The sequence below is a fragment of the Pyxicephalus adspersus genome, chromosome 6 (genome assembly GCF_032062135.1).
Source record: "Pyxicephalus adspersus chromosome 6, UCB_Pads_2.0, whole genome shotgun sequence".
In the NCBI taxonomy this organism is placed as follows: Eukaryota; Metazoa; Chordata; class Amphibia; order Anura; family Pyxicephalidae; genus Pyxicephalus; species Pyxicephalus adspersus.
Genome location: NC_092863.1, coordinates 16345548 through 16373123, shown reverse-complemented (window position 1 = coordinate 16373123; position 27576 = coordinate 16345548). Strand labels below are relative to the sequence as shown.

Here is a 27576-nt window from a genome sequence, read left to right as displayed (position 1 = left end):
CCCAGCCAACCCCCTGAGGAACACTGTGATCCCCATCACTGGTTTATTTATCTATGTTTATACCAAATATCCAGTGGATAAAATACAACTATAGATCTGCTATTACCATATAAATGTGGCACAATTATTAAATGAAATGATTATGTTTGAAAATCAATGCATGGCACTGGCTAGACATCAGTCCTTGAAGTTATATATTCGGGGACATTGTAATTTGACCATATTAGGTGGCTTCTCTCCATGGTTCAGGGAAACTCTTTTTACTTTTTGATAAAGTATAAAAAGGTTAGACCATCAATTCTTTATTGCTGTCTGTGATTCTATTTTAAACATTCACTTCTCCACTTGTACTACTGATTATTGTCAGGGAAATACCCAGAACAAGACACGAGAAGAAATCTTCCTATGGGGACAATTCATAGACCACAGTCTAATGGAAATACTTTTCATTTGAGAGATTTCCATTAATGGCTGCTACAACTCTAAGACAGAAAGTTGGGGGAAAATTCAGGAATGTTAAAAAGGCAATAAAATAAAAATACTAAAATAAGTTTTGCCTTTATACGCACTTCACATTTGGATTTGAGTAAGAATGTGATATCAATATACTGCTGACTAAAGTTTAGAAAGTACTATCCATAGATCTGACCAACATCTAACCTTTAATGGTCAAATTTCATTTATTCAGCTTATTTTACCTCTTCATGGTTCTTCTTCAGCATGGCTATTTCATCCTTCAAATTCTCAAGCTGTGCCTCCAGATCACTTCTGGTCAGTGTCAGGTTATCCAGGACCTTTCTCAGGCCGTTGATATCAGCCTCCACCGCCTGGCGCAGGAACCGTTCATTCTCAAACCTATTTTTAAAATGAACATTCTTTAGCGCCTACTATAAAACTTCCATTTCAGTGACTCGCTATATAACAGAACTGGGCTGTGTGAGTTTTATGTAAGGTAACAAAATGTTCTTTTGGAAAACCTTTATTTTCCTTTTAACTCTATATTATAAGGCACACAAGGGGGAAAATGGTCTAAATGCTCAATCCTATACAATACTTTAACAGCAGGCTATCAAAAATATGTATTTTTACAATTAAAAGAAATTTCTACTTACTTGAGTTTAAAGTCATCAGCTGCAAGGCGAGCATTGTCAATCTGCAGAGTGATGCGGCCATTGTTAACAGCGGCATCTTGGATCTAAAAAAAATCAAAATAATAATAATAATTTTATATAGGTTTTAATACCCATTTCTCTATAGCTTTTTTTCTATCTTTTCTATGTGCTATCATTTTTGAAAAATGGTTACAAAGTTACAAAAGGTTGTGAATTTTATTAGAATGCAATAGTAAAGAATAAAGTTTATTCAGTAGCGGTACCTGTGATTCATATATGTCAATACTTCAGTGATCAATCAATGATATTTGTCAAATGTTGGGTTAGGTCTCAGATTGCTCAAATTCTGAGTTCTGATTCAAGTCATATTTGACTCCAATTGATGTGAATCAGAGCCCCAGAGGTTACCAAAAGGCTGCAAAAATAGAAGTATTAATGTAGTAATATCACTGACTGCAGACACACTACAGGAGATGCTCAAATGTGGCAAACCTGCCATAGGAAATGGTCAGAGATTGCAGATATGGTATAGGAGATCATCATAGACCACATGCATTCTACAAGAGTTGGTCAAAGACTGGGTATATGGTATAGAAGATGGTCATAGACTGCAGACATTCTATAACAGGTGGTCATAGATTGTAGATATAGTAAAGGGAGGTTGCCAACAACCATAGACATTGTACAAGAGATGATCAGAATCTCCAGATGTGATATAGGAATTGGCCAAAATCTCCAGAAATGAAACAGAAGATGGTTACCAGACATTATGTGTGAGAGGGTCAGAGACTGCAGGCATACCAAAGGAGATGGTCAGGGACTGTGGATATGGTATAGGAGATGGTCAGAGTCTCCAGACATGAAATAGAAGATGATCAAAATCTCCAGACATGATATAAGAAATGGTCAGAGACTGCAGATATATTACAGGAGATGGTCATGGACTGTAGATATGGTATAGGAGATGGTCAGAGTCTCCAAATCTCCAGACATGATAAGGGAGACGGTCAGGAACAGTAAATACACCCCAGAAATACATTGTACAGGAGATGGTCAGAGTGCTGACATGCTGTAGGAATGGCTGGACACTGGAGACGTGTCTCTGATAACAGTCATAGACTGGAAAAATATAACATGAGACTGCTAGAGTAAAGTGAATCACCTTTATTCCATCAGTGAACCAACAAATAGTTCCCTATGGCTGAGCTGCAGCACACCAGGTGAGATAAAGCTCTAAGCTCTGCAAGTCTCGGCACCACTGACTAGCAGCTCTGTTACATCACTGCATACCCATGGAAGATGGGGAACTCCTTTAACAGTTATTATGATTATTATTATTGCAAGAGAGAAATTATTTTAGGCCCGCCCAACTCTTCTGTACAATGCATTCATTGTCTGCCTGAGGAATGAAAAGCCGCATACATGAAACTATAAAATAAGAAGGAGGATGGTGCCCTCTCTCGTTTGTTTTAATTAAGTCACAGATTTTACATATGACAAGATGCATGAAGCTTAATTTAATTTTTTTCACATCATTTTCCGGCTCACATATTAAAAATTGATAAGGAAACTTTAGTCATTTTACCACTTTGTACCATTTGATATCAAATAGAATTCACCAAAAATGCGTTCAATAATTGGTTGAAACATCACCACTTACTAGCTCTGTACTGCTGAATGTAGTACAAAGGTATGAGGCTGTCATTTACGCACCGTTTCTATTCATAATAAAACCTCATCCCATTCGAAACACTTATTAGAAGAAGTTATGCTAGCCATTAACAAATTGACTTAGGCATATGTGTGCATGCTCCACAATTAAATGGATAACAAATTGATGGAAAGTTCTCAAAAACCCATTAGATACCAGTATTATCACAGGAAATGTTTTGACTTGACTGAGCCAGAAAGTAGCATTCAAATAGACTGCCCCAATGAATGGTCAGCCTTAGTTTCCCAAGTGGCCCTAGGCTAACTAGTAAAGTGCTTTTACTGAAACTCTATACAACCCTCTCACTCTCTGAAGTCATTTCCTCTTACATAGTAGATGAGGAAGGCCCGGGGCCTACCCACATCTTTCAAGCATCAACACTGCTGCCGCTGGATTTGGAAATAAGGCATTTGCACTTATTCCTTTCTCCCCTAGCAAAATATGCAGTTAATTTATGTAGTTCTAGAAGGACCCAACTGTTTGGGTCGATTTTACAGCAGCCAATATTTAGATATATTTTGTTCAAGTTATCGTGCCAATTTTTAGCCACCTTGTTTATGAATAGTAAACATTTAATGCAACAAGTTTGAACACAAATAAATTATGCAAAAAATGCATTAATCAAAGATTCATGTACTTAAATACATCTGCAATATGATACCTGTTTCTGTAGATCCTCAATGGTTTTGAAGTAATGACTGTAGTCGTGGATTGGTTTTGGTTTCTGAGATTCATACCACTGGCGGATCTTTCTTTCTAGTTCAGCATTAGCCTCTTCCAAGTCTCGAACTTTGTCAAGATATGAGGCCAGACGGTCATTCAGATTCTGCATGGTGTGCTTTTCATTGAAATTGAGCAATCCATTATCCTCTCCATAATCAAAACCGCTTCCAGTACCCCCTCCGTAACCAAGCCAAGATCCACCTCCATATCCTAAACCAGAGCCAGCTCCAAACCCAGATCCACCTCCATATCCTAAACCAGAGCCAGCTCCAAACGCAGATCCACCTCCATATCCTAAACCAGAGCCAGCTCCAAAACCTGATCCAACAACAGAGCCAACCCCATAGCCAGCACCACCAGATCCACCTTCATACCCACAGCCAACACCATAATGGCCTGACCCACTGCTAAAGCCATGGCCACCTGCTAAACTTCCTCCTGTGCCATAATGTCCACCAGCACCATGTCTTCCAGAAGAAACTCTAACACTGGAGGAGCGGACAGAACTAGAACCTGAACCCCCTACACTCTTAGTTCCTTGCTTCTGACTCATGGTGGCAAAGAAAAGATTTACAAGAAGATGCTACAGAGGAAACTGGAGAGCTGGATCTGAGACAGGGCCACAGATGCATGCATTCTGTTATTGATTCCTTTTATACCAAAGGCATTGGGTGTCACCATTTAATTGGAGTTTACATATCACTGCCAATTTTCTTTTAGCACCTCATTTTTTTTTCTCTAGAGATGACGGACAATCATTACATGCATAGCATCTGGGTGTTATCTTGTTTATATTCCAGATGTTTAGGCAAAAGAAGAAATTCATGTTCACCTGTTTTTCCTGGAATTGAGCCTAAAACAATTAAATCAATAATTGGCACCACAAATGTATGTCATGTAAAATATTTGAATTTTAAAAGTAGATTTGCATTAAAGTATTACAAAGCCAAAGCTCATCCTCATCGCTGCAAATAAAAATTGGACCAAAATATAGCGTTAATAAACAAAAACGCAATAAACTTTTTTATTAAAAAATTATAGTGCGGTAAAAAATATGATATAATTCATAATGAAAAGTAAAAAATTTATAAAATTTAGGCAATATTTTAGGAATGGGACCACACATAGACAAGGTAAGGGTCTAGCTAATCCTGCTTCAGAGAGGAACATACAAATACATTTTCAGATACAAAATTCAGGTCTGCTTTAAATATAATTTACAACCAGACATTTGTATATAATTACTGCTCCATATTTTGATTGTTGTATTTCACCCAGAGATTTGGGAATGCTCTATGTATATCACAACAATGCAGCCAGTGAAGTCTTAAAAGTTTAAACCAGTGTTTCTCAGAACTTTTAACATAGTGGAACCCCTTGAAATGACTTTCAGGTCTTCAGGGAACCCCTACTATAATTACTATATTCAGAACTCATAGTACATAAGGGTGGTGGTCGTGGGATGAATGCCTCTTACGTTGCTGGCAATTGGGAAGAATGTCACCTTTACAGATAGCCAAAAAGATCATTGGTATCAGTTAACCTGAAGTCAAAAATGCCTCAATGTTCAAGTAACATAAAATCTCTGGAGCAACCCTAGGTTGAGAAACACTGGTCTAAACTGTAGTCCTGCCCGCCTTTTCCATGTCTGTTCCATAGTATATAGTAAAACCAAAATTAGGATAACAGCCTTAAAGTCTGCACTTATTTTGGTAGTAGAAATGTTCAAAATAACTGCTGTCAATATGTTAGTTGCTATGAGAAACAGTCAGTTTGGTTTCTGAAACTTAGTTACATAAGGCTACAATGAACACAGGTGTGTTATTGCACAATCAATTGGAAAATGTCTTGAGAACTTATTAAAGTTGCCAATAAAAAATTTAATCTATTCATATATAGGGGTTACAACAGCTAGTGAGATGAGGAAATGCAGTTTATTTTATTGGCGTCTTCTGATTTCAGATAGGGTTGGACAAGTATCTCCTCGAAGTAATGCTGCTTACCGTGGCACATTAGCAATATATTGCAGCAATGACTTCTGGTTCCTACAATAACTGTGAGTCAGTACAAACTTGTCTGAGAACCTTATAAAAATCTCTCAATAGAAAACATGCTAGAACAACTGTGGGTAAATCTGTGCAAAATTTCCACATGGATGTGAATTATTTCAACACAGAGTGTAATTAAAATTGAATGTCCCATTTAGAAAAAAAAATATATGGCCACCTTCATTGTAATATTGCTGTGAGAGATAAAAATGGCTCTGCATAAAGTGTAGAGATCCTTGAATCTGCAGAGTGGGAACTGGAAGGTCCCTGAAAAAAAGTGGAAGTAAATCAAAAACCAAAAAATCACATTTACCTTCAATCCCGCATATCAGTCTATTCGTCAGGAGATTTCTTCCATTGGGTCCCACGTAGTCCCGGTATCTGTCTTTGGCCCTCTGCACTGGGCACCGACATTCTTTTTTCTCTCTTCTTCCGGGTTCTTCTTCCTGTGTCACCCAATCTCAATCTGTGCAGGCCCAAGATCGGGTGACGAAGATTTGGAAAAATTTTCAATTGGGAAAAAATTTCACTTTGCATGCGTAAGGTCACCATTTTTTTTTCTACTGATGAAAGAACTCCTTCTGCACATGCCCGAGATGCTCGGACATGCACAGAAGGAGCAGCCAAGAGCCTCTTGGGATGTATGACTAAGGTATCCTGGGAGGGTCTGAGTTCCTTTTAATTCTTGATCCCCTAGGCTTGTTGCACTTAAAAAAAAAAAAACACAAACAAAATGTTTACTTTAAATAAAAGGGTTGTCTATCCTTTTATATAAAGTAATAATTCTGAGTTTAGGTATGCTTTAAAGATGAATTGCAAGGAAGACAGCAGGGGAGGAAGGGTGCAAGTCTATAGTGAGGGCCATTTATAAGACTGTCAATCTCTGCCAGTATCAAGATTTACTCAATGGACCCATAGCATCTGAACCTGCTACATAGGGTCTCCAAGATGGTTTAGACCAGAGGTCAGCAAACTTTTGTGGCCACTAGGCCATTTCAGGGGTAGGCAGAAGCACACTAGACAAACTAATTGCTCCGCCCCACCACCAGGATTGCCCCCCTGAAGGGAAATCCCTCTCCTCTGCAATGCATATATTTACCCTGGCAGCGGTAATTAGGGAATGGAGCAATAACACAGAGGCGCATGTTTGTTCCGGTAGTTTGTTCCAGCTCCGCCACGGGTTGCCAGCTGAGTCTAGGCCGGATCAGCCAGGGGGAGTTATGCCGGAAGAAACTACCGGCTAGGCCGTATCTGGCCTAAAGGCCGGAGTTTGCCGACCACACATGCAACCTGCAAGATCAACACCCAAAAAATGCAATAGTCAGTGGGTGAGGGGGCTAATGCAACACAGGACCATTTAGACCAGTGTTTTTCCATGGAACCTAGGTTGCTAGGAGTTCCTTGAGCAATAGGCAGTTTATGCCTCTCACATCAGTGATCTTTTTGACTATCTGGTAGAATCTGGGTATAGAAGGGGTTCACTTAGGACCTGAATGTTATTTCAAGTGGTCCCCCATGGTAAAAAGGTAAAAAAAAACGCTGGTCTAGACTTTTCTCCACTGAAAACTACATGAATTGCCTGTGGAAGTTCATTTTCTAGATTGTTTTTAATATAAATAATAATGATAATTGTTTTAACAAAATGGAGATTTCTATCCAAACCCTGCAGAAGTAATTTGATTTTTTTTTGTAATGCCTCGAATGATTATGCTCTATTATTATCGTTGTCATGTAATAAATGCCTTGGCATAGATATAGATAAGTCTACAGACAGGAGTACCTCCCAGCTGTTTTTACGACTGTTGGGAAATGTCCTAACAGGTAGAACCAGACAATTGAATCTTCTGCTAATTACTGTGATAGATTTCAATAAATATCAACACCTGATTACCAGGAAATTGTCTGTGAAATGAATATAATTTTGTAACTTGTACTTGTTATATTCAAGTTAGCAAATAGTGCTTTGAGAGGCAATTAGGATACAAAACAAGTTGAGGCAAAGACTAGAATTGAAGGCCACAAACACGCAATGATAGGAGGTGCTTTTCCTAAAGATAAAATACAGGTAAAATAAATGTTGTGTGCTTCTGCCCTTTCCAGATTAATTTGGTGATGGCAGTGTTGAATAAGATGTGCAGGATAAGTTCGGGAATGAAATTTGGTAGAAGACAACATGAGGCACCACATCCAGGTTTTAGTCTCATTTTTCTTTACTGATATTTCTGAATGATCACATTTTGAAAGTAATAGTCTTTGTGTTCTACAGTAACCCTTTAGTTTACCCCTATCCATAATGGTCTCTTTTGCCCCAAGATTATTACTTTGTCATCAGACCATTGATTTCATCAAAGATTATTTGTAATATTACTTGCACATGTTATTTATTTTTAAATAAAAAAAAAATACTCCCTTTAGTAGACAATAAAAATCCCCAAGGCTGAAGCTTGTCTGAGAATATTCGGAAATGACTCTCTCAATAGTGGAGCTTCTCAACTCCAACCCTTGTGAGACACATTTTTTAATATTTATCTAACAAGCAGTTTAAATGAAGTAATAAATGGTTTGAGAGAATGTATTTTTTTGCATAGTGCCAACATATTACACAGTGTATTACAAAGTCTATTGACATATTAATAATTGTCTCTACCATAGTCATATATCAATAAGACAACTGCCTATTTTTCTACAAATTCATGTTATATGTAGTAGGAGTACTAGTGTATAAACCAAATTTTTTTCCCCAAAATACCATTAGAAAAAAAATCTTAGTTTATACTCTGGTCACACCAGTGGGTGGTGCTGTGTCATTAGTTTAATACACATTTTACATAGGCATAGTGCCATCTACTGGTGGCCAACAATAATGCACATAAATAATTTAAGAGGAAGTGGCCCAGCATAACTAACTCAAAACAGTAACAAAAACTTGAGAACAAAACAGAAATGCATGAAAATACTAATAACTTTATTAGATATATCAGTGGTAAATGGTCTATGAAGCATGCCCTGGGAGCCACAAAATAGCTTAGATTTAGTAAAATTAAGATCACTTATTAGAATAGTAATAATACAAAATAAAGTAAAGATGTTTCACCTTTGTTTCTGGTAAATGGGTGCTCTATTACAATGCATTTTTATGGAGTTTTTTTGTACTCTTCACCCCCCCCCCCCTTTCAATGACATATAAAAGAAGAAAAAAATGTATCTGTTTGCACAAAAACATAAAAATCAAAAGAACATAAAAAATACCTTTTACAGGTTTGCGGATTTAAAAAGTATGTTACACTTTTGAGCAACCCTACTGAAGAATAAAAATTGGCATTTTTTATATTTAACTAATATTTTTGTAATGGACCTTCATCTTTGTAGAAACAACCTTGCAGGCGCAAGATTCCTCATTGACAACATTCATTCATTCCTCATTGAAAATAGTGTCAACATAACGTGTGAGCTATGAATAAAAAAAAGAAGACAAGGACTAATTAGGTTGAAAAAAATATATAATTTTAGTCTAGATATTAGGTCTTAAAAAAAACTGGAAGGTACAGTGCACTGACAATTTGAGGTGTTGCCTCAAATTGTCAATGCACTGTACCTTCCACTTTTTTTTAAAACCTAATATCTTTAGCAACAGAAAATCAGCTCTAAACCTTCCTGGATTGGGGAATTATGATGGATTATGAGCAGACATGACACCATTTTGACCTCAAAGCTCAAAAATCTGCAGGTCAAGACGACTTATGTTATATTCACTTTCTGACTTGCTTTTTAAAATTTGGAAGGTACAGTGAATGACAAGCTGCTGAGTTTTTGCTTTTAGCAAAACTTGATTGGGGTACTCAGATCATGTCTTATCCTTTTTTGACTGGTAAATCTTAAAGGCCTACAGTGCCAGCTGATTGTAGGCTCTTCCAAAGACTGGAAGAATGCTGGGACAGCTAATTTTTAAAACTAAGTAAAAAGGTTTCAAAACAACCAATAACATAAAGTAAAAGTAATAAAAACCTAAATATGATTGGACAAAAATTGCTGTTTTAATAAAGAAGCTTATTTGTATCATACAGGACATCATAAGTAAACCATAATACTGGGGAATACATCATTTTTGTCACAGTTTCTATTTGGAAGGGAATAAGTTAAATAAAACCTAGTGGGAATTATACTTACTTTATTTGTAGGAATTTCTGTTGGGGAAAAAAATAGAGAAGAGTAAATTAATACACATTTGGCATCATTTAGGACTGGCAGAATACTTGTACAAGTCAGAAAAGAGGACAATGAAGTGATACAATAGCAGACTGCTTAGGGCAAATTGAATGCATTCTAACTTATTCCAAATTAGGGCAGCTATTCAAACAAGGTATTTTCCTGTAATAAGAAATAATGTTTATGGTGAAAAAAAGCTAAGAATAATTTCCTAACATGCATTGTTTTTTTAAAGCTGAACTCCAGGAATAACCACCAACATACACACTTTCTACCACATAATCGTAATTTTAGTTTAAAATAATAAATAAATGTCTAAAATTCTCACCCACATTGATAAGCAGACATAGGTAGGTAGAAAAAATGCTTCTGCACAAGGGTCCCAGACCCTTTTCACCTATCAGGGGCCCCATGTTAGTAGGGGGGAAACCCAAAGTCAGGCCAATGTTGGCTATGTCCACCACTGCCTAAATCTAAAGTCACATATCATTCTGGGTCTTGAGTCTTTTACTTTACATGATCATTGCTTGCATGACATAGATACTGCATAATGACCACCAATTAGCAGGGGCCTCCAGAATGTAGAAGACTACAGCAGTGTGATTAGGCACCTGGTTGGCCTCTGTAAAGACTGTGGTGCTGGATCCACCAGTTTGCACTTGACCACTGGCCATTGGTCTATATCCTCACTGTGCTGTGGGGAAACATTTTGGGACTATTTGGGGCCAGGACTTGAGAAAATAAAGGGCACGATCTGAATGGAGTTTGCGGGTTCTCCCCGTGTCTTCGAGTGTTTTCTCCTGGGACTCCGGTTTCCTCCCACATCCCAAAAACATGCAGTTAGGTTATTTGGCTACCCCCAAAAATTTACCTTAGACTGCATTAAAGACAAATGACAAATGGGATTGGAAGCCCCTTTGAGGAACAGCTAGTTACATGACTATGGACTATATACAGCGCTGCGTAATATGACGCCGCTATATAAATACTGTGTAATATTATTGATAATAATTAGAGCATGGAATTTATAAATCTGTGTTCCCCAGACTTTTGCCTTTAAAATATGTGCATGAGGAAGCACATAGGAGGAGTTGAAAGAACAGTGCAAGACTAAGGGTAAGGCCGGTGCTTAGCTTTACGTCATTGCTGCTCCACAATAATTGAAGTATTTTTGTATGTCAACTTACTTAGCATCTTATCCATCAAGTAGGCGCCTATAGGTGGCAATTTCCTGTTCAAGACGGGTCTTGGCATCTATTAGGATTTTGTGTTCATAGCTTTGACGTTCCATATCTGACCGCAATTCAGAAAGCTGAGTTTCATCACCGATAATTAAAACTTGTATCTGAGAGAGCTTTGTGCAGTATTCACCTTCTGTTTCTGCCAAGGTATTTTCCAGTGCTAATTTCTGTAGTGGCAAAAATATATATGTTAGGTTATTTTGTATATTAACATTTAAATGTTTTGTCTAAAGCAATGAATATGCAGAAATTTCTAGATAGGTATGAGAAACCTTTCAATTATTGGCCTTACCAAGCTCATCTGGGCTTGGAGTTCAATCTCCAAACTTTGAAGTGTACGTTTGAGGTCAGTGATTTCAGTTATGCTGGACTGGATCTGTTCATTGTGGCTTGCAACTTCTCTGTTCAGTTCTTCTGTCTGTCAGGACAAAAAAAATAAAATATGTTTCTGGGTTTGTACTTCTTCTGACTAATCATGCTATAGACCAAACCCCATTGCTATGCTCACCTACCTTCTTAAAATACCAATCTTCAACTTCCTTACGATTCTTTTCGGCCAGAGTTTCATATTGTTCTCTAACTTCAGCCAATATCTTCGTCAAGTCAACAGCCGGAGCAGCATCCATTTCCACACTGAGAGTGCCATGAGCTTGTCCACGCAGGGCATTCATTTCCTGTACATATGCATTTTGTATTTTTTAGGTATGGCTCTATAGTTTTACTCATAATCAATAACAATGTAAACTTTTTCTTAATTAGGAGAACAATAGTACAAATAAAACAGGGATTTTTACATGTATTTTGACCATTTTCAGTTTTTGATAAAGATTTGGATGACTTGTAACAAATTGGTTAAAATTACTTGAATGGAAGGCCAATGGGATGTCTCATTGAAATTAAATACCTGGATACAAATGTTTATCAAACCTACCTCCTCATGGTTTTTTTTTAAGTAGGCCAACTCTTCCTCCAAACTCTCAACGTGAAGTTCTAGGTCAGACCTGTTTAGCGTCAAGTCATCCAAGAATTTACGGAGCTCATTGACGTCAACCTCAACGTTCATCCTTAGGGCTTGTTCAGTTTCAAACCTAAATATAACGAAACCATTAAAAAGTGACCCAAACTTTGATTTATTGTTGTGTTTTCTCCTATTGTTTTTGTGTTTGTACACTGCATCGTAGTATGTCATATAATGTTAGGACTTTTTGGAAATTCAAAGCAAGGTTTAAATTCTTACTTGGCTCTGAAGTCATCCCCAGCTAGTTTTGCATTCTCAATCTGCAGAATCACGCTGGCATTCTCCACAGCAGCAATACGGATCTAAGAATTGTAAAGATACAAAAATTAAAAATACAAATAGGTTGAAGAACAAATCAATACTAAGATCACCACCCCTGCCCTTAGTAGTGGTCAAGGGACTGCTCATAAAGTATTGAAAAAAAGAGTTATTTTGACATTTTTGTTATACACTTTTACAAAAACTGTGGTTGTGTGTGTTGGGAGGAGTTTAATCAACTGATTGGTTTCAAAAATTAACAAAGACACTTTTCATTCCTACAGGAATATTCCAATGACTGAAAATTTACACCTAGCCTAAAGTTCCTTATATATAAACCCTAAGGTGACTCGGTTAAAGCACTTGATAGTAGTTCATACAGACAGGCAGTTACAGCTTTTTAATCAAAAAACGTTGCAATCTGCTTCTTGTCTGTGGCTGTCCATCAGTAAGTTTACAAACACAAAGGCTTACCCTATCTACTTAAAAAAAACCTATATTCTCAAATATAAACAATGTTTTTTTGCCCTTAAAAAAATCAAGAAATTGATATATACTCACATCACACCACTAGATGGTGCTGTGTATTACTGTAGAGTGTATAAAAATTTCTTGCCTTTGGAGTAATTATTAGGGTCTGTTACACACTCTACATGAAGACACAGAGCCATCTAGTGGTGGCCAACAATAATGCACAAATGTTAGTAAGTGATCCAGCCAACTCAAAAGTATAAGAAGGGGGGAAAGATTTCAATACATTTGTGAAAATTAACACACCAAGGACGTATTTATTCACATAATGTTATTGAAATTAGTGTTGATTACTGTTTGAATGATAGCAGTGACAGCAAAATCTTTTGCCTTGGTTGATACTCGAGTCAATGCAATTTTTCTTTTTTTAAGGAAAACATAGGTACCTGGGTTTATTTTCAGGTTTATATTTTAGTATATACAGTGTATAGTGCTAAATGGACTTTAGAACTTTATTAAACAGTGCAAAATCTTTGAATATAATGCCATACTTGGGATATAATGATAATGTTTTATCCAGATCCAATCCACAAGAAGAATATAAAAAAGAGTTTTTTATATAAACTGTATTTTACTGACCACTGTCTGTTACAGAAATATTAAATATATGCATGGCTTCTGGCCCTGGAGTTAGACAGCCCTGTTTAAAAGATTGTTTGCTATAGCCATATACTGTATGTTGTTATACTCTGTTTATTTGTTTTGAATGTTTTGTGGCTGTACTATTCACTTCACAAAGAAGCCAAAGGAAGCAGAGTCAAATACCAGCTAAGCAATCTAAAATGAAAAAGTTTTTAGATTCCATGATATGACATATTAGCAATATTGATGGAAATTACATGCTGGTTTTCTAAGTTGGACATTCCAAAAGAATTGATAGAGAGGAAGCGTTGAAAAACATACAAGTTATTCAGAAATGCTTTGTGGTTGCTACATTTAAAATGGTTGCTCTGGTTAACATGCACATTTTACCTAATCTGTACCAAACTTTTTACATATCTGTTCATGAATCTCTTCTTACCTGATTACGAAGATCTTCAATGACTTTGTAGTGCTGGCTGTAGTCATATGATGGGCTGGGAGCTTGCTTCTCATACCATTCTCTGATATTGATTTCTAGATTAGCATTGGCCCTTTCCAGAGTACGCACCTTGTCCAGGTAGGCAGCCAGACGATCATTTAGATTCTGCATGGTCTCTTTCTCCCTTCCACCCAGGAGACCATCCCCATCTCCAAATCCACCTCCAAATCCATAACTGAAGCCAGTTGTGTAGCTGCCACCAAAACCACCACCTAGCTGACCTAATCCACTACCTAAACTGCTACCAAGACTGCTGACCTCAGAAGATCCCATCCTTGAGGATGAAAAGGAGATGTTCTTGCTGCTGCTACCTTCATGGATGCTAGGTGCCCTGTGGCTAACCATGTTCATTTTGTTTGAGCCACTACCAAACCCACCTAATCCCTTGATGCTGTACATTATGGAGTTTTAATGCCTGCCTTTTCTTATGTGCTATTTAGGATATTGTAAGTTGAGAGTTAGATATCCAGACTTCCAAATCCTGACTTTATATCAAAAGATGTGGGCGTAATTTCTTTTTAAGGATTGGGTCTTCAAAAAAAACATCAACCTTGGTTTGTGTGCCAACATTTGTTAACAAAGTGGGATTTATGATTACCTAATTAGTATGATACATTATCTTTGCTTACCAAAATACTTTCACAGATACCAGAAGAGGCATTGTCTGTGTGTATGCTCTGGTGGTTCCTAAAACAAAAGGTCTGATTCAGTTTGGGTTAAGAAGGCTTCTGTCTTCAGGCGATGCATTTGATATTTCTTGTAGACTTAACCAACAGTATAGTCACCCCTCCCTACTTTTTACAAAGTTATGTAATTTAGCGGAAATAGGAGGTATTGTTGTTCTAGACAATAACTCACTCTTCTATCTTTCAATGTGTTACCCCTAAAGCCAAACAAAAAAAAGAAAAAACTATAAAGTATCAATCATTAAAATATTTCCAAAGCCAATACCTTGTTTTTTAGTTTTAGTGTGTAAAATGGTTAAAACTTTTGTTGTTTTTTCTACGTTTGTGTGCATTTTGGGGGGATTTATTGTCTGCATTTGTACTGGTGGCCATTATAAGCAAAATAAAAAGAGATGGAAAATCCTACATTTATAGTCGTCATTGTGACCATTACAACTATTACTATTTCTACCTATTATTTTGTATTGTTTTGAGTTTTCTATTTTTTTTTTACACACACACAATTTGTCCTAAATACCACAAATCCTAATACCATAAGTATAAATTTACAAACACACACATCCTTTGTTGGACAGGTTAATTTGTTATACCTGTCTGCTTGAAAATGAAAATGACCACTGTCTTTTTAGTTAACTCTAAGTGCTCTAATAATTCTTTGCTGGCACTGAAAACCCATAACAATTAGTGATTTTGAGTTACCTGAAGGCAGCAGTGATGATATGTACGTAGACTTTCTGGAAGTGAGTAATTGGGCATTTATTTTTTGCAAACTTTTTGGATGTCACATTTTTTTACTGCATTAGTGTGATTTGAAGCCATAGGATGTAAGGTCAAATACCTTGTACTTCAGTTAGGATTGTGTTGGGAAATAGTGCCCAGTTCTGCTAGTGTAAATGGGTCCTAAAAACAGAGGTGCGAATTGGTTCCTACACTTGAACAGAATATTTGGGGAAATGCTGCTTTCAAGTCACACTGGGCACTTATAACATCAATTCCAAATGGAAATGTTACACTTTCTAGCATCATTCTTTATGGACTCTACCAAAACTGTGTGGTTGACAATTTGTCAAAGGTATAAGCTTAGAACAACAATTGCTTAATAGCAAATAGCATTATTAAAAGCCACAGTAGTACAATAATCCTTGTATCCATAACCCGCCCAACCTGTTAAATCATTATCTACTCAGCTAACTCCATATGATGGTATGGAAATACCTGATACTAAGTGCCTCCTCCATTGCACTCTGATCCATGGCATCTTAAGTCATTAGCAAGAGGTTTTCATAGAATTTCATAGTTTTTGTCATAAAACACATCATAAACTGTATTATTCTGATCATTAAACTATTAAATAAAAAAACTTTAAATGGACCCTTTGAGAGACCAGTAGACTTCATATTAGTTCCTGCTACAGTCAGTTGAGTGAAGCTCAAACGAGTCTAGCAGTGTTATCTTACCAATCTGTTGGCTGGAAAAAATGGTGGGTGTTGACTAAAAGAATGGGTGCTAGGATGGATGGTAAAGAGGACCACACTGGAGGAGAGAATTTATAAAGCCTTCTGGATTGAAACATGAGACTTTGAATTGAAGGCCAGTTAGTGGCTGCAAAGGCAGGGTTGTTCAGGTAGCCGTAGGCACTGTGGAGCACTTAAATTTTAAAAGGAAAGCATAAAGCCATGCAACAATTATTGAACACAAAAACAAACAATAATCCCTTCATTTATGTAAATTGCAATCATCTGACCCCTGTATTATGTACATTACATAGTCTGACCCCTGCATTATGTATGTTACATATGTCTGACCCCTGCATTATGTATGTTACATATGTCTGACCCCTGCATTATGTATGTTACATACCCCTGACCCTTACACAATGAACGCTGCATACAACTAACCTCTGCACTGTACATATTTCAGACCTCTACACCCCTGCACATTACATGATCGTGACCTAAGGCAGAGTCCCAAATTTATTTAAGGTAAAACCGTGTAACCGTGTAACCGTGGGAGCTTCAGATGTTGTGTGAATATTCTAAGAACTTCAGATATATGCAATACTTCTCTATATAATTCACTTTCGGCCCTCCACGATTGTCATTCAGGTCTTACATATATAGTAATTTACTTAGTTATTTTTTAAACCTAGTTTTGTCTTTTTCTTTCTTTTTAGTTGCTGAGCAGCCTAAGTGCTCAGGAAGTGTCATCACCTGTAGCGTGTGCCTTGAATACAATAAATACATTTATGTTAAAAACTTAATATATATTTTTTTTAATAAAAGATTAATTAGATGTGAGTTCCCGCACCTTTTTTCTTACAGAAAAAGCTTTGGTGTTAAGCATCTGTAAGGCCAGGAAAGACCATGGAAAAAAAAACTAACTGAATTTAAAATAAAATATTAAAATATTTAAAAAATATTGTAAACTAAGTGCCCTACAAATCTGCATTACTATTAACAATTACAGACAAAACGAAAGTGCATGAAAAAGCTAAAACTTTATTAGATCAATGAGATAAAAAGAAGCCTCAAGAAGTAGCATGAGAAAAACAGACATTACAGAACTAATAGCCCAGCACAATATATCAGGGATTGATGCTTCCACTTCTCCAGTTATCAATGTCTTGTAGATCAGACATAGAGTTAGGGTATGCCAGTATTTCTGCAGTAATATAGGTTGCTCAAAAACTCTTTTTATTAGAGTTAATTCAATCATATATCTGTGCAAGCTTTAGAATCCTGTATTTTCTTAATATGGGTGGACTTTCTCACTTGTAGAAACAACTTTTCCATCTACGGTTTCCTTGATGATGGTACGGACTTGACGTGAGACTTGAGGGCCTAAAATGAAAAATATATATAAAGCACCAGCTAACTTGGATGGAAAAAGTAGGTAAAATACTAAAAGAATTTTGTGGGGTGTAAAAAAAATGGTAATTATATCTTAACTGCTGGCTAAGTAGTTCCTATCTCATCTAATATAGTACAAATTGACGCCTAAGTCCCAAGTGGCCTTTGTACAGCTGCAAAATAGTATGTCCATCTAGAGCAGGGGTCCTCAAACTACGGCCCGCGGGACGAATACGGCCCGCTGAGGTTCTCCATCCGGCCCGCCGGCAGCCCAGGCTGCTTCTTCTGCTTGAGCTCTGGCTGCCTGCCATCTGCACTCCAGGGAACCCGGTCACGTGACACCACTGTTGCCGGGGTAACGCTGGAGCTGTCAGGCTGAAGCCATCAGGCAGAGAAGGTATGAGCAGAGCAGAGACTCACTGCTGCCTTCATTTCCTGCTCACTGCTGCCTTCATTCCCTGCTCACTGCAGCACATGTGTACATGATCAACGTACATTTGTAAATAGTATAAACATACTATGCACAATGATCATGTACACATGTGCTGCAGTGTGATCCATGTATGAAGGCAGCAGTGAGTGACAGGTAGCAGACACTGACAAAGTTTTTTTAGCAGCCCTTTTTTATCTAATAAAAAGTGTGGGGTAGTGTTGGGTGTAGGGTAGGGTGTATAAAAAGAAGCAAATTAATGAATTGCTTGAGATTATTCATTTGCATGGAAAATGCAAGATAAATTTGCATTTTCAATACACACAGTGAAAATTCAAATTTATCTGTGCATTTTCCATGCAAAGGAATAATCTCAAGCAATTTTAAAGCCAAAGTAAACGCCACTTTTTTTTTAATGATTGGCAAGTGTGCTGTGAATATAGTATTGTTCTTTCATGTTTTTTATACAATAAATACGTTTTGTGCAGCGTGCATAAGAATCTTCTCCTGTTTTTTTTCAAACTATAGTACGGCCCCTCGACAGTCTGAGGGACCGTGAACTGGCCCCCTGTTTAAAAAGTTTGAGGACCCCTGATCTAGAATTATTACATTCAACAAATATGTTTAAAAATAGTATTCCCTACAAGATACAGTCACATATTTATCTATACTATTAATACTGCAAAAAAAAAAACTTGATGAAAAGGGCAAAAACCATTACAACTAATCAAAAGTCAGACCAATATATTTTGGGGAAAAACTTTGGACACTAAGCTAAGTAATTATTTGCACTTTTAACACTAATATTTTCACTATTTTTTTTGTTCCCTAAGTCACAAATAATTCGATTTTTATGGGAATTGTACTTACTCTCTTTGTAGTTAATGCTGTTGGAAGGAAAAGAGAGAAAAACAAGAGTTAGGTTTAAGTTTAAAAAAAAGTAAAGTAGCATTTGACTTTATTAAGCTAGGGATCACAGATGCTATTTTTTTCTGTTATTTTCATTCGAATTATGGGAAATTTAAATCAAACTTTACGACTAACTACAAGTTGGTACCACCCATTTGTTTTATTAATGACTGGAATTATGATTGATGGTATCATTATATCTGATCAAAATAAAAAAAATTGGTATTGATTTTAATAATATGGCTAACCGGTTCACATAAAATCCAGCCTTGCCAAAATAGTTTATTGCTGCATTGTCTACTTACTTGATATCTTCTCCCTCAAGGAGGCGTCTGTAGGTGGCAATTTCCTGTTCAAGACGGGTCTTGACATCCATGAGGACTTTGTACTCGTAGCTCTGGCGTTCCATATCTGACCGCAATTCGGCAAGCTGTGCTTCTACACCGCTGATAAGTTCTTGTAGCTGAGCAAGCTGTACACAGTATCGGCCTTCTGTGTCTGCCAATGTTCCTTCCAGTGCTGATTTCTAATAAAGGAATTCATATATACTTAAATATAGAACAATATTGTATATTGCTTTTTCCATTTAATGTTTGAATTAATAGTGATGAGAGAGTTTTTAGATAAAATCTAAAAGACATATTTAAATCAAGGCCTTACCATGCTCAGCTGGGTCTGGAGGTCGATCTCCAAGCTTTGAAGTGTACGTTTGAGGTCGGTGATTTCTGTTTTGCTGGACTGGATCTGTTGACTGTGGCTTGTAACTTCTCTGTTCAGTTCTTCTGTCTGTCAGGTTATAGTAAACATTCAGTAATTAATGGCTTTGTCCTCAGTTAGAACCATATAAATCTACAATTGCTCTAGAAGCCACAAAGGGTTCCATGAGTATTGGTGGACCTATGTGTTCCAAGAAGACATTTCTCCACTGAACACCAATACAAGATGAAACTCTACTCTTATTTTTGTACTGTCTGAATTTCATTTTGAGCCATTAATATTTCTTCCATTTTCCGCAAAAATGAGCACAGATTCTTCTATGGAGCAGTAAATTATTTATATTATATTATTTATAGATATGTAGATAAAGTCATTACATGAATGGGGTTTTGGGTTAGAGCTGGTTTTGGTTATAACCCTAAAGAATCCCCAATATTGCACTGCGTCCTACCTTCTTGAAGTACCAGTCTTCAACTTCTTTGCGGTTCTTTTCAGCCAGACCTTCATATTGGCTTCTCATGTCAGCCAAGACCCTTGACAAGTCAACAGCTGGGGCGGCATTCATTTCCACATTGACAGTGCCACCAACTTGTCCACGAAGGGCTCTCATTTCCTGTAAGCAAACATTGAATTTTTTTTTATTATGAGATGGTGATAATGTGAAGCTCTGTAATTCTACTTTATTTTTTATTTTTTTGCCATTTTCCCTAATCAAAAGGTAATAAATGTAATTATAATGCAAATATAATGTATTTAATAGTTGTCATCCTTTAGATAAGGATTTGGGGGATGGAGATAAAATGTGGGGCTTCCAAAAGTGATATTCTATTTATATGGGTATTTTAAAAAGAGAGCTTGATAAAAAGATTTATAACATTCTGTAGTGATTATTTAAAACACGTCTATGTGTATAATTCATAATGGAATATGAACATGGGAGAAGCCATATTTGTGCATTATATACTAAGACAATATAGAATAACAAGCATGTAAAAATCTAAAAAGTAAAAAAAAAACACTTTCAGTAGATATAACTTAAAGCCTATTTTTTTTTAAATTACCTCCTATAAAATTTGTTGTTAAAGAGAAAACATCTTGGAAGGACATGGGGTGGACCAAACGTCATTACTGTCAGTCCACCAGGCAAGTAGCAAGTAAGACAGTCTTTCCTTCTACATATCCATCCATTCCATTTCACATAACCTGTATACCATTTTTTTTTTATGAAACATACCTCCTCATGGTTCTTCTTCAGGTAGGCCAACTCTTCCTTCAAACTTTCAATCTGGATTTCCAGGTCAGATCTGGTCATAGTAAGTTCATCTAGAACTCTGCGCAGGCCATTGATGTCAGCCTCAACACTCAGTCTCATGGCATGTTCAGTTTCAAACCTAGATAAAATTGAAAGTTGAGCCAAATGTGACATTGGTGTACATTTTCTCTTGGTGTGTCTCTGGTGTGCTTCAATATCTTACTTGTTTCTGAAGTCATCAGCAGCCAGTTTGGCATTGTCAATCTGCAGGACCACCCTGGCATTATCCAGAGTGGTATTGTTGATCTACGTATTGTAAAAACACAATAACATTAGCTTATTACTATGACTTATGAATTAAATCTGCTTTTAAAGTGTATTCTTTTAATAAGAACATACGGGATTAAAGAATGTTGTGCACTGATTTATAGCAACTATTTTGGTTTTTACAATTCTGAAATTTAAAGCTGATTTTGATTATATAGTTATAGTAAGGTATATGTATTATTATATTATTATAATACTAAAAACAATTATCTTTGTTATCATATCATACATTTTAACAGGCATTTGTTCTACTTGTATAGCAAGAGTTTGTGCATCTGTGTGGCATACAGCAATTAAAAGTAACATTTGATAATATCCTTTGATATTTCCATTTCAGTATGGGGGAAGGAATGGAAGAAACTGATTAGGTGTTATGGGAAACAATAAAATTGTTGCTTTTTGTTTTACAGACACTGCAGATAGGAGCCAGCACCTGACTGACTGGTTATTAGAAGTAGTATTAGGTTATTTTTCTATTATAAGGAATGTTTCTCAAATAGAATATTGGCAGCTGAAATCCAGCTGAAATACTTTTTTCAATGCAATTATAATATTTTATATAAACCCTATAAAAAAGGTATAAAGAATATAGTGCATCATTCTACAAAATTTAATACAAAGTGTAGTTTGATCATGTTAATTTTGAAAGTCTCTTATTATTCTAGGTTGAGTTGTGTATTGGTCACAGTGTGTACATAGCTCTGTTTTTATTTTAGAGGTTCTGTGTTTGCATAACCGTAGAATTTATTTGGTTAGGGTAAAAAAGACAAGGTGAATGATTCAGATAAATTCCATTATTAAAAACAGTAATAATACTTGTAAAAACGATACTCGATACACACGATACATTAAAAAGAGAAACAATAATTTGCTACATTAATCACAAAATTAAATGGTTGCTATGGGTTGAACTTTTTACATCATAGATTCATATAATGTTTTACAGGAATGCATATAACGGTTCATAGCTGCATGACAGGTGTCAATATTAATGTGGTGAAACTCCTCTTACCTTGTTACGCAGTTCCTCAATGATTGCGTAGTATTGGCTGTAGTCATTAGAAGGTCTGGGAGCTTGCTTCTCATACCATTCCCTGATTTTGATCTCCAGCTCAGTATTGGCCTTCTCCAAGGAGCGCACCTTGTCCAGGTAGGAGGCCAGACGGTCATTCAGGTTTTGCATGGTTTCCTTCTCCCCTCCAGCCAGGAGACCTTCTCCACCTCCAAATCCACCTCCAAATCCACCCCCATATCCACCGCCATATCCACCTCCATAGCCTCCTCCATAGCCACCTCCAAATCCACTTCCATAGCCATACCCGGAGCTAGATGAGTAGCCACCAAAACCACCAGCAACACCACAATATCCACCACCTAAGCTGCTACCAAGACCACTAGCCCCAGAAGAAACCAGCCTTGAGGTTGAGATGGAGATGTTTTTGCCACCACTACCTCCATGGATGCTAGGTGCCCTGTAGCTACCAATGGACACTCTGCTTGAACCACCACCTAACCCAGATAAACCCAAGCCACCTGAGGATCCTGAAGATGTAGTTTGCCTAATGCTGTATGAGCTCATGATTAAATTGTAATGCCTGTCCTTTCCTATGAGCTACTTGATGTTATGGTTGAGAGATAGAAGCCAAGACTTTCCATCCCTGACTTTATACTAAGAGATGTGGGCGTGATTGCTTCCTAAAGACTAGTTCCCTGTAAGAGTCATCAGCTTTGATTTGCGTGCCAACATTCGTGAGAGAAGCGGGATTCATTATTACCTCACTAGTCTGGGAGAATACTGCAGAAATGTTTCATACCCCCTCCCCTATTTTTTGCTACTTTATATCTTTCTTTCACAAGATGCTTTGTGCGCACTCTGCTGTTTCATAAAACAAAAGCTCTGATTCACCTTGAGTCAGGGAAGTTGCTCGCTTTAGGCTATGCATTTGACATTCCTGTACACTTAACCAGGTAAAATGTTATGGTCACCCCTCCCTACACAGAAAAGTTAGGTATATTAGTTGAAATGAGAGATGCTGTTTAAGACAATAGACCAGGCATGCTAGAGGGGTGAACACATAGAGAGCAGTTGTTATATGAGCTAAAGTCCATTGAAGTTCTTGTCCCAAACACTGTCAAAGGAAAAGTCTCCCCAAGGCCAGCTATGTGCTTATAATAAGGGAAAAAGGAAGGGTGTTAAGTTGTAACTACTAAAATTTCACAAATTAGGTTCCATATTAAATATGTGATCATAAGTTTGGTCAAAAAATTCTGACAAATCTTTGCCTTACTAGAGAATCAATCCAGCCAAGAGACGACGACCAAGTGGACATAGAATGTATCTGATGAAGTTACCTCTGGGAGATCCAGCAGCAGCCTGAACACTGTTGTACGAATGCACAAATAGTATTTCAATTTACTCCTTTTCCCTAATGTGGTAAAAATCCAGTATTTGGGTCCCCGGAAAAAAAGATAGAGACAGGGTGATGTAAGCTACCCAGAAACTCCTGCTCATAGCACCATAACCATGGCCCACAAACTCCCACCCTCCCGTCAGGCCATATATTTTAAAATATTTTACATTATTTTTGAAATGTTTTTACCACAGTAAAAATACATGAATGCATTCAGCCATGTTCCCTCAAAATAAATTGCAACATTCTAAAACAATATTTTGTAGACTGGCACAGGTGTGATCCTAGCTTAAAACCTTGGTTGCCTCGTGTATTATTGGCATTTCTCTTAATACACATCTCTTAGATACAACAGAAACTCCAGTGGAGTGGTTTACCTTTTATCTTGTTATAGTGAAAACTACAACTGGTAATTATTTTTAAAAAGTTAGCTGTGTTATATCTATATTAAAAACACAATATACAGGTCAGGCAATCTAATTGATGGCCATTGTCCAATAATACAATTGGCATTGTATAGTTTATTGCTATACCTATGTTTAAATGGCCAGATTTAGGCCATTAAAAACTTTAAAAAAATATGATTTCCTATTCTGAGTACCTCTAATTACATAGTTACATAGCAAATCAGGTTGAAAAAAACATAAGTTCATCCACTAGGGAAAAAAACATATCCCAAATTTAAAACCCTATGGAAATAGTTGATCCAAAGGAAAGCAAAAAAATCCCAGGTACAATTTGCTCTAACAGGTGAGAAAAAATTCCTTCCTGATTCCATGAGGCAATAGAATGTTCCCTGGATTAACAGTCCCTGTTATTTTTACTTTAAAGCCTTAATACCCAGTTATATTCTGTGCTTCTAGGAAAACATCCAGCTTTTTCCTAAAGCAATCTATAGCAGTTGCTGGAACTACATCCTGAGGGAGCTGGTTCCACATTTTCACAGACCTTACGTAAAGAATCCCTTCCTTATCTGGGGCTTAAACTTCTTTTATTCTGGACGCAAGGAGTGCCCTCTTGTTCTTTGTAATGATCTCATGAATAATGGGGAAGAGAGTTCTCTATATGGACCATTTATATATTTATACATGGTGATCATAACCCCCCCTATACGTCTCTTCTCATGGGAGAATAGAATCAGTTCAGCTAATCTCTCCTCATAGCTGAGCTCCTCCATTCCTTTTAATAATTTAGCCGCCCTTCTCTGCACTCTCTCCATTTCAACAATGTCCTTTTTGTGAACTGGTGCCCAAATCTTGACTGCATATTCCAGATGTGGTGTGACCAATGCTTTGTACAGGGGCAGGAAAATGTCTCGATCTCTGGAGTCTATTCCTCTTTTTTTTTTACTTCCCCAAATGTATACCACCTAGACAGTATGATAATAAAGATTTCATAATTTGTCATAATTTCTTTTGTTAATAGCCGTTTCAATTATAAATACAATTGAACTGTAACGTAAAATAACCCATGGCTGTTCACAAATACCTTTTCATTCCATTCTTTTTAATAAAACACATGTTGATTAGTATAATATATAGGGAAGTTCTTTCCAAACATCTAGATATACCCCAAAAACACATTTTTTCTTTCTTTTTTTAATAAAGCAATGTTGATTGGTGCAATTTTTGGAAGAGCTTTCTCTAGGGATTTTTTCCTTTTGAACCCAAATTATTGTAATAATTAAGAATCACGTGTAGAAAAAATACCAAGTTTTATTTGATAACATACAAGATAAAATCCAACATTTATATTATAAGTAATTCAGGTAAAAGACTGATACATTTAGGTTCTGATGCAAACCATATTTTGGAAAGCTAGTCTCTTGGACATATATACTCTTCAAATTTGCTTTAAAGTGGTGGTTGGGGGGGGGGGGTTATGGCAATCCATTAATATGCACCCTATCCTTTTATATCCGCTCATGTCAGAATGGACATAGGCTAAGAAATCACCATTGTCTAAAGCAGAATTCAACAAATAATGGTCTGCTGTAAATTGGAGGCAAGGTGGTAAACTTCTAGATAGACAGGAACAGATTTAGGAATTTCTTCAGGAACCTCATTATTAAGTATCCAAAATACAGTACACAGCAAAAGGCTCACTCAGGTCACCAGGCTCCATTTAGAACCACAATATCACTTTCGCATAGACTGATCCTTTAATTTGCCTGAATCACATTACCATAGGTGTTTCCATCAACATTATGGAGTATTACTAATAGAGATGACTATTGCTTACCAGCTGATGATGCAAAAGCAGACTACTTGCTCAAATTTTAAGCAATGCATCTTTGGGAATGGGGAGCTGTTTTCATATTAAGTTAATTTAATGTAGAGTAGCTATCTCCTAATCTGTTGTGCTATCATTCTTCACTGCTTTGGATAGCTTTCCCCAAGTTTCCTTATAGCTCATGGTATTGACCAGGTATGGACATAGAAAGGTACAAAGTGTCATTGAGTTAAGGCTCCGGACCCTTCCCAGCCAACAGTAGTCCCCATAGAGGTCCTATGTCAGTTCTTCGTGCCAGCATGTGTTTTAATGTACACGCACATATATGCACGTTGTTATGCGCATAGCTGTTACAAATTCGCCTATAATTGGGACATGCGCAGTCCCTGAAGTTTGGCTGTTTGTTTTTTTTGGGGGGTTCGTCATTCCATAATCAATTTTTTTAATCAAATCATAATCAAATATATATATATATATATACAATACATAAATAAATACATACATGAAAAAACGTTATATATATAACAAATACATAAATCTATATGTAATCCCTCTGAGGATGAGATTGTGTAGGCAATAAAGGTTTTAACTGTGTCTGTTTAACTGAGCTGCAGCTCTCTGACAGCTGGGCCGCCGTTTTGGGTGATGCACCCACCAGCGGGGTCAAGAGAAGGACCTCTCTTAGGGGGGCACATCGGCCAAAGCCGCAGACCATGTCTTCCAGAGGGATCTCAGGCTCGGGGAGGTGGGCAGGTTGTGTCTCTGGACAGGTGGACGGGTTCTGTCATAATGATGTCACTCTGGGGGTGAAGTTTCTTCCCCTTTATGTCCGTGCATTTAGTGGTCTACAACGTGTAAAAGCTTGGGGATAACTGATATTAGGCAGCGATGTACAAGTCGATAGTCGTGTCACTAGCTGTCCCTCAAAGGACCTCACAATCTAATGTCCCTACCATAGTCATATGTCATTAATGTATTCTAAGGTCAATTTTGAGGGGAATCCAATTAACCTTACTGCATGTTTTTGGAACTGTGTGTTATTGAGATTGAACATTCTTTAAAATCCTACATTTTTTGAAGTTTTGTATAAAAACTTTAGAATTAAAGATAATTAAAATTAGGTTTAAAAAATTGGAAAAGATTGAAAAGACAAGTGAAATGAGAACACTGGAGAGGTGATAAAATAGACAATAGTAATGGAAGTTTGAAGAGTTATCAAACACAGCCAGGGACTTCAAAATCTGCCATAATTAAGGAATCCCTGTTAAATTCACAGTCTCCGGAAGTTAAGGCAACACCTACCCCTCCTTTTAATCCTTCTATAGTTGTTCAATAAGCTCTGCAGTTACATATACATACTGACTGAATATGGATACTTAGGAGACTCAGCAAATACAGCTGTGCTTAAGCCAGTGGAGATGACAAATGCACAAATCCCTGTTACTATGCTGATAGTCACAATGACTAAAAAATGTCATATCATCAATCGGAAAAGACAAGAAACATTATAATTTGGTTGAGAATGCAGCAAGTGCATATCAGTGTCCAGCAGTCCCTCTTCATTGGAAACACAAAGTTTGCTGGATGCCAAGGGAAAAAACTTCCAGGTTATTGCTTTAACTGCATGCAATATGAGTAGTTGAGGACACCCTGGGAAGGATAAAGGTAATTTACAGAATATAATATTATAGAGTATAATGTAAACTTTGACACCATACCACTACAATTGGCTGAATATGGTGAAAAGGAAAGTGAGACGGAGGATTACTGAAGAGCTAATAAGAGGCAAGGAGTGTGCAAATGTTACAAAGGTCACAGATTATTGTCTAGAACT

The 27576-nt window shown here is 36.9% G+C and overlaps 3 protein-coding genes and 1 long non-coding RNA gene across 7 annotated transcripts in view; 1 reads left to right on the top strand and 3 right to left on the bottom strand.

Moving 5' to 3' along the window:
- The window catches only part of LOC140333236 (keratin, type I cytoskeletal 19-like), an 8019-nt gene extending 3860 nt beyond the window's left edge, over positions 1–4159 (bottom strand). Inside the window, exons 1-3 of the mRNA XM_072414774.1 lie at positions 3485–4159; positions 1113–1195; positions 699–855 (exon numbers count right to left, since the gene is read on the bottom strand). Coding sequence (XP_072270875.1) covers positions 699–855; positions 1113–1195; positions 3485–4099 — 855 coding nt within the window. The 5' untranslated portion in view covers positions 4100–4159. The remainder of the gene's footprint in view (positions 1–698; positions 856–1112; positions 1196–3484) is intronic.
- Positions 1–27576, top strand: part of LOC140333239 (uncharacterized) — a 67368-nt gene that overhangs the window by 34466 nt on the left and 5326 nt on the right. For 2 of the 4 annotated variants that reach the window (XR_011921308.1, XR_011921306.1), the window contains exon 3: positions 17393–17503. The exons of the other annotated variants lie outside the window; for them this stretch is intronic. This is a non-coding gene — a long non-coding RNA (uncharacterized lncRNA). Of the gene's footprint in view, positions 1–17392; positions 17504–27576 lie in introns of those variants that run through there. 4 annotated transcript variants of the gene reach the window in all.
- Positions 10996–14280, bottom strand: LOC140332479 (keratin, type I cytoskeletal 19-like). Its single transcript, XM_072413725.1, has 6 exons — positions 13870–14280; positions 12279–12361; positions 11973–12129; positions 11554–11715; positions 11334–11459; positions 10996–11208 (listed from the first exon to the last, which is right to left on the bottom strand). Exons 1-6 carry the CDS (start codon positions 14278–14280, stop codon positions 10996–10998), a joined length of 1152 nt encoding a protein of 383 aa, XP_072269826.1.
- Positions 17094–22726, bottom strand: LOC140333238 (keratin, type I cytoskeletal 14-like). Its single transcript, XM_072414776.1, has 8 exons — positions 22112–22726; positions 20996–21078; positions 20755–20911; positions 19972–20133; positions 19464–19589; positions 19109–19329; positions 18765–18781; positions 17094–17455 (listed from the first exon to the last, which is right to left on the bottom strand). Exons 1-8 carry the CDS (start codon positions 22676–22678, stop codon positions 17364–17366), a joined length of 1425 nt encoding a protein of 474 aa, XP_072270877.1. The 5' UTR covers positions 22679–22726; the 3' UTR covers positions 17094–17363.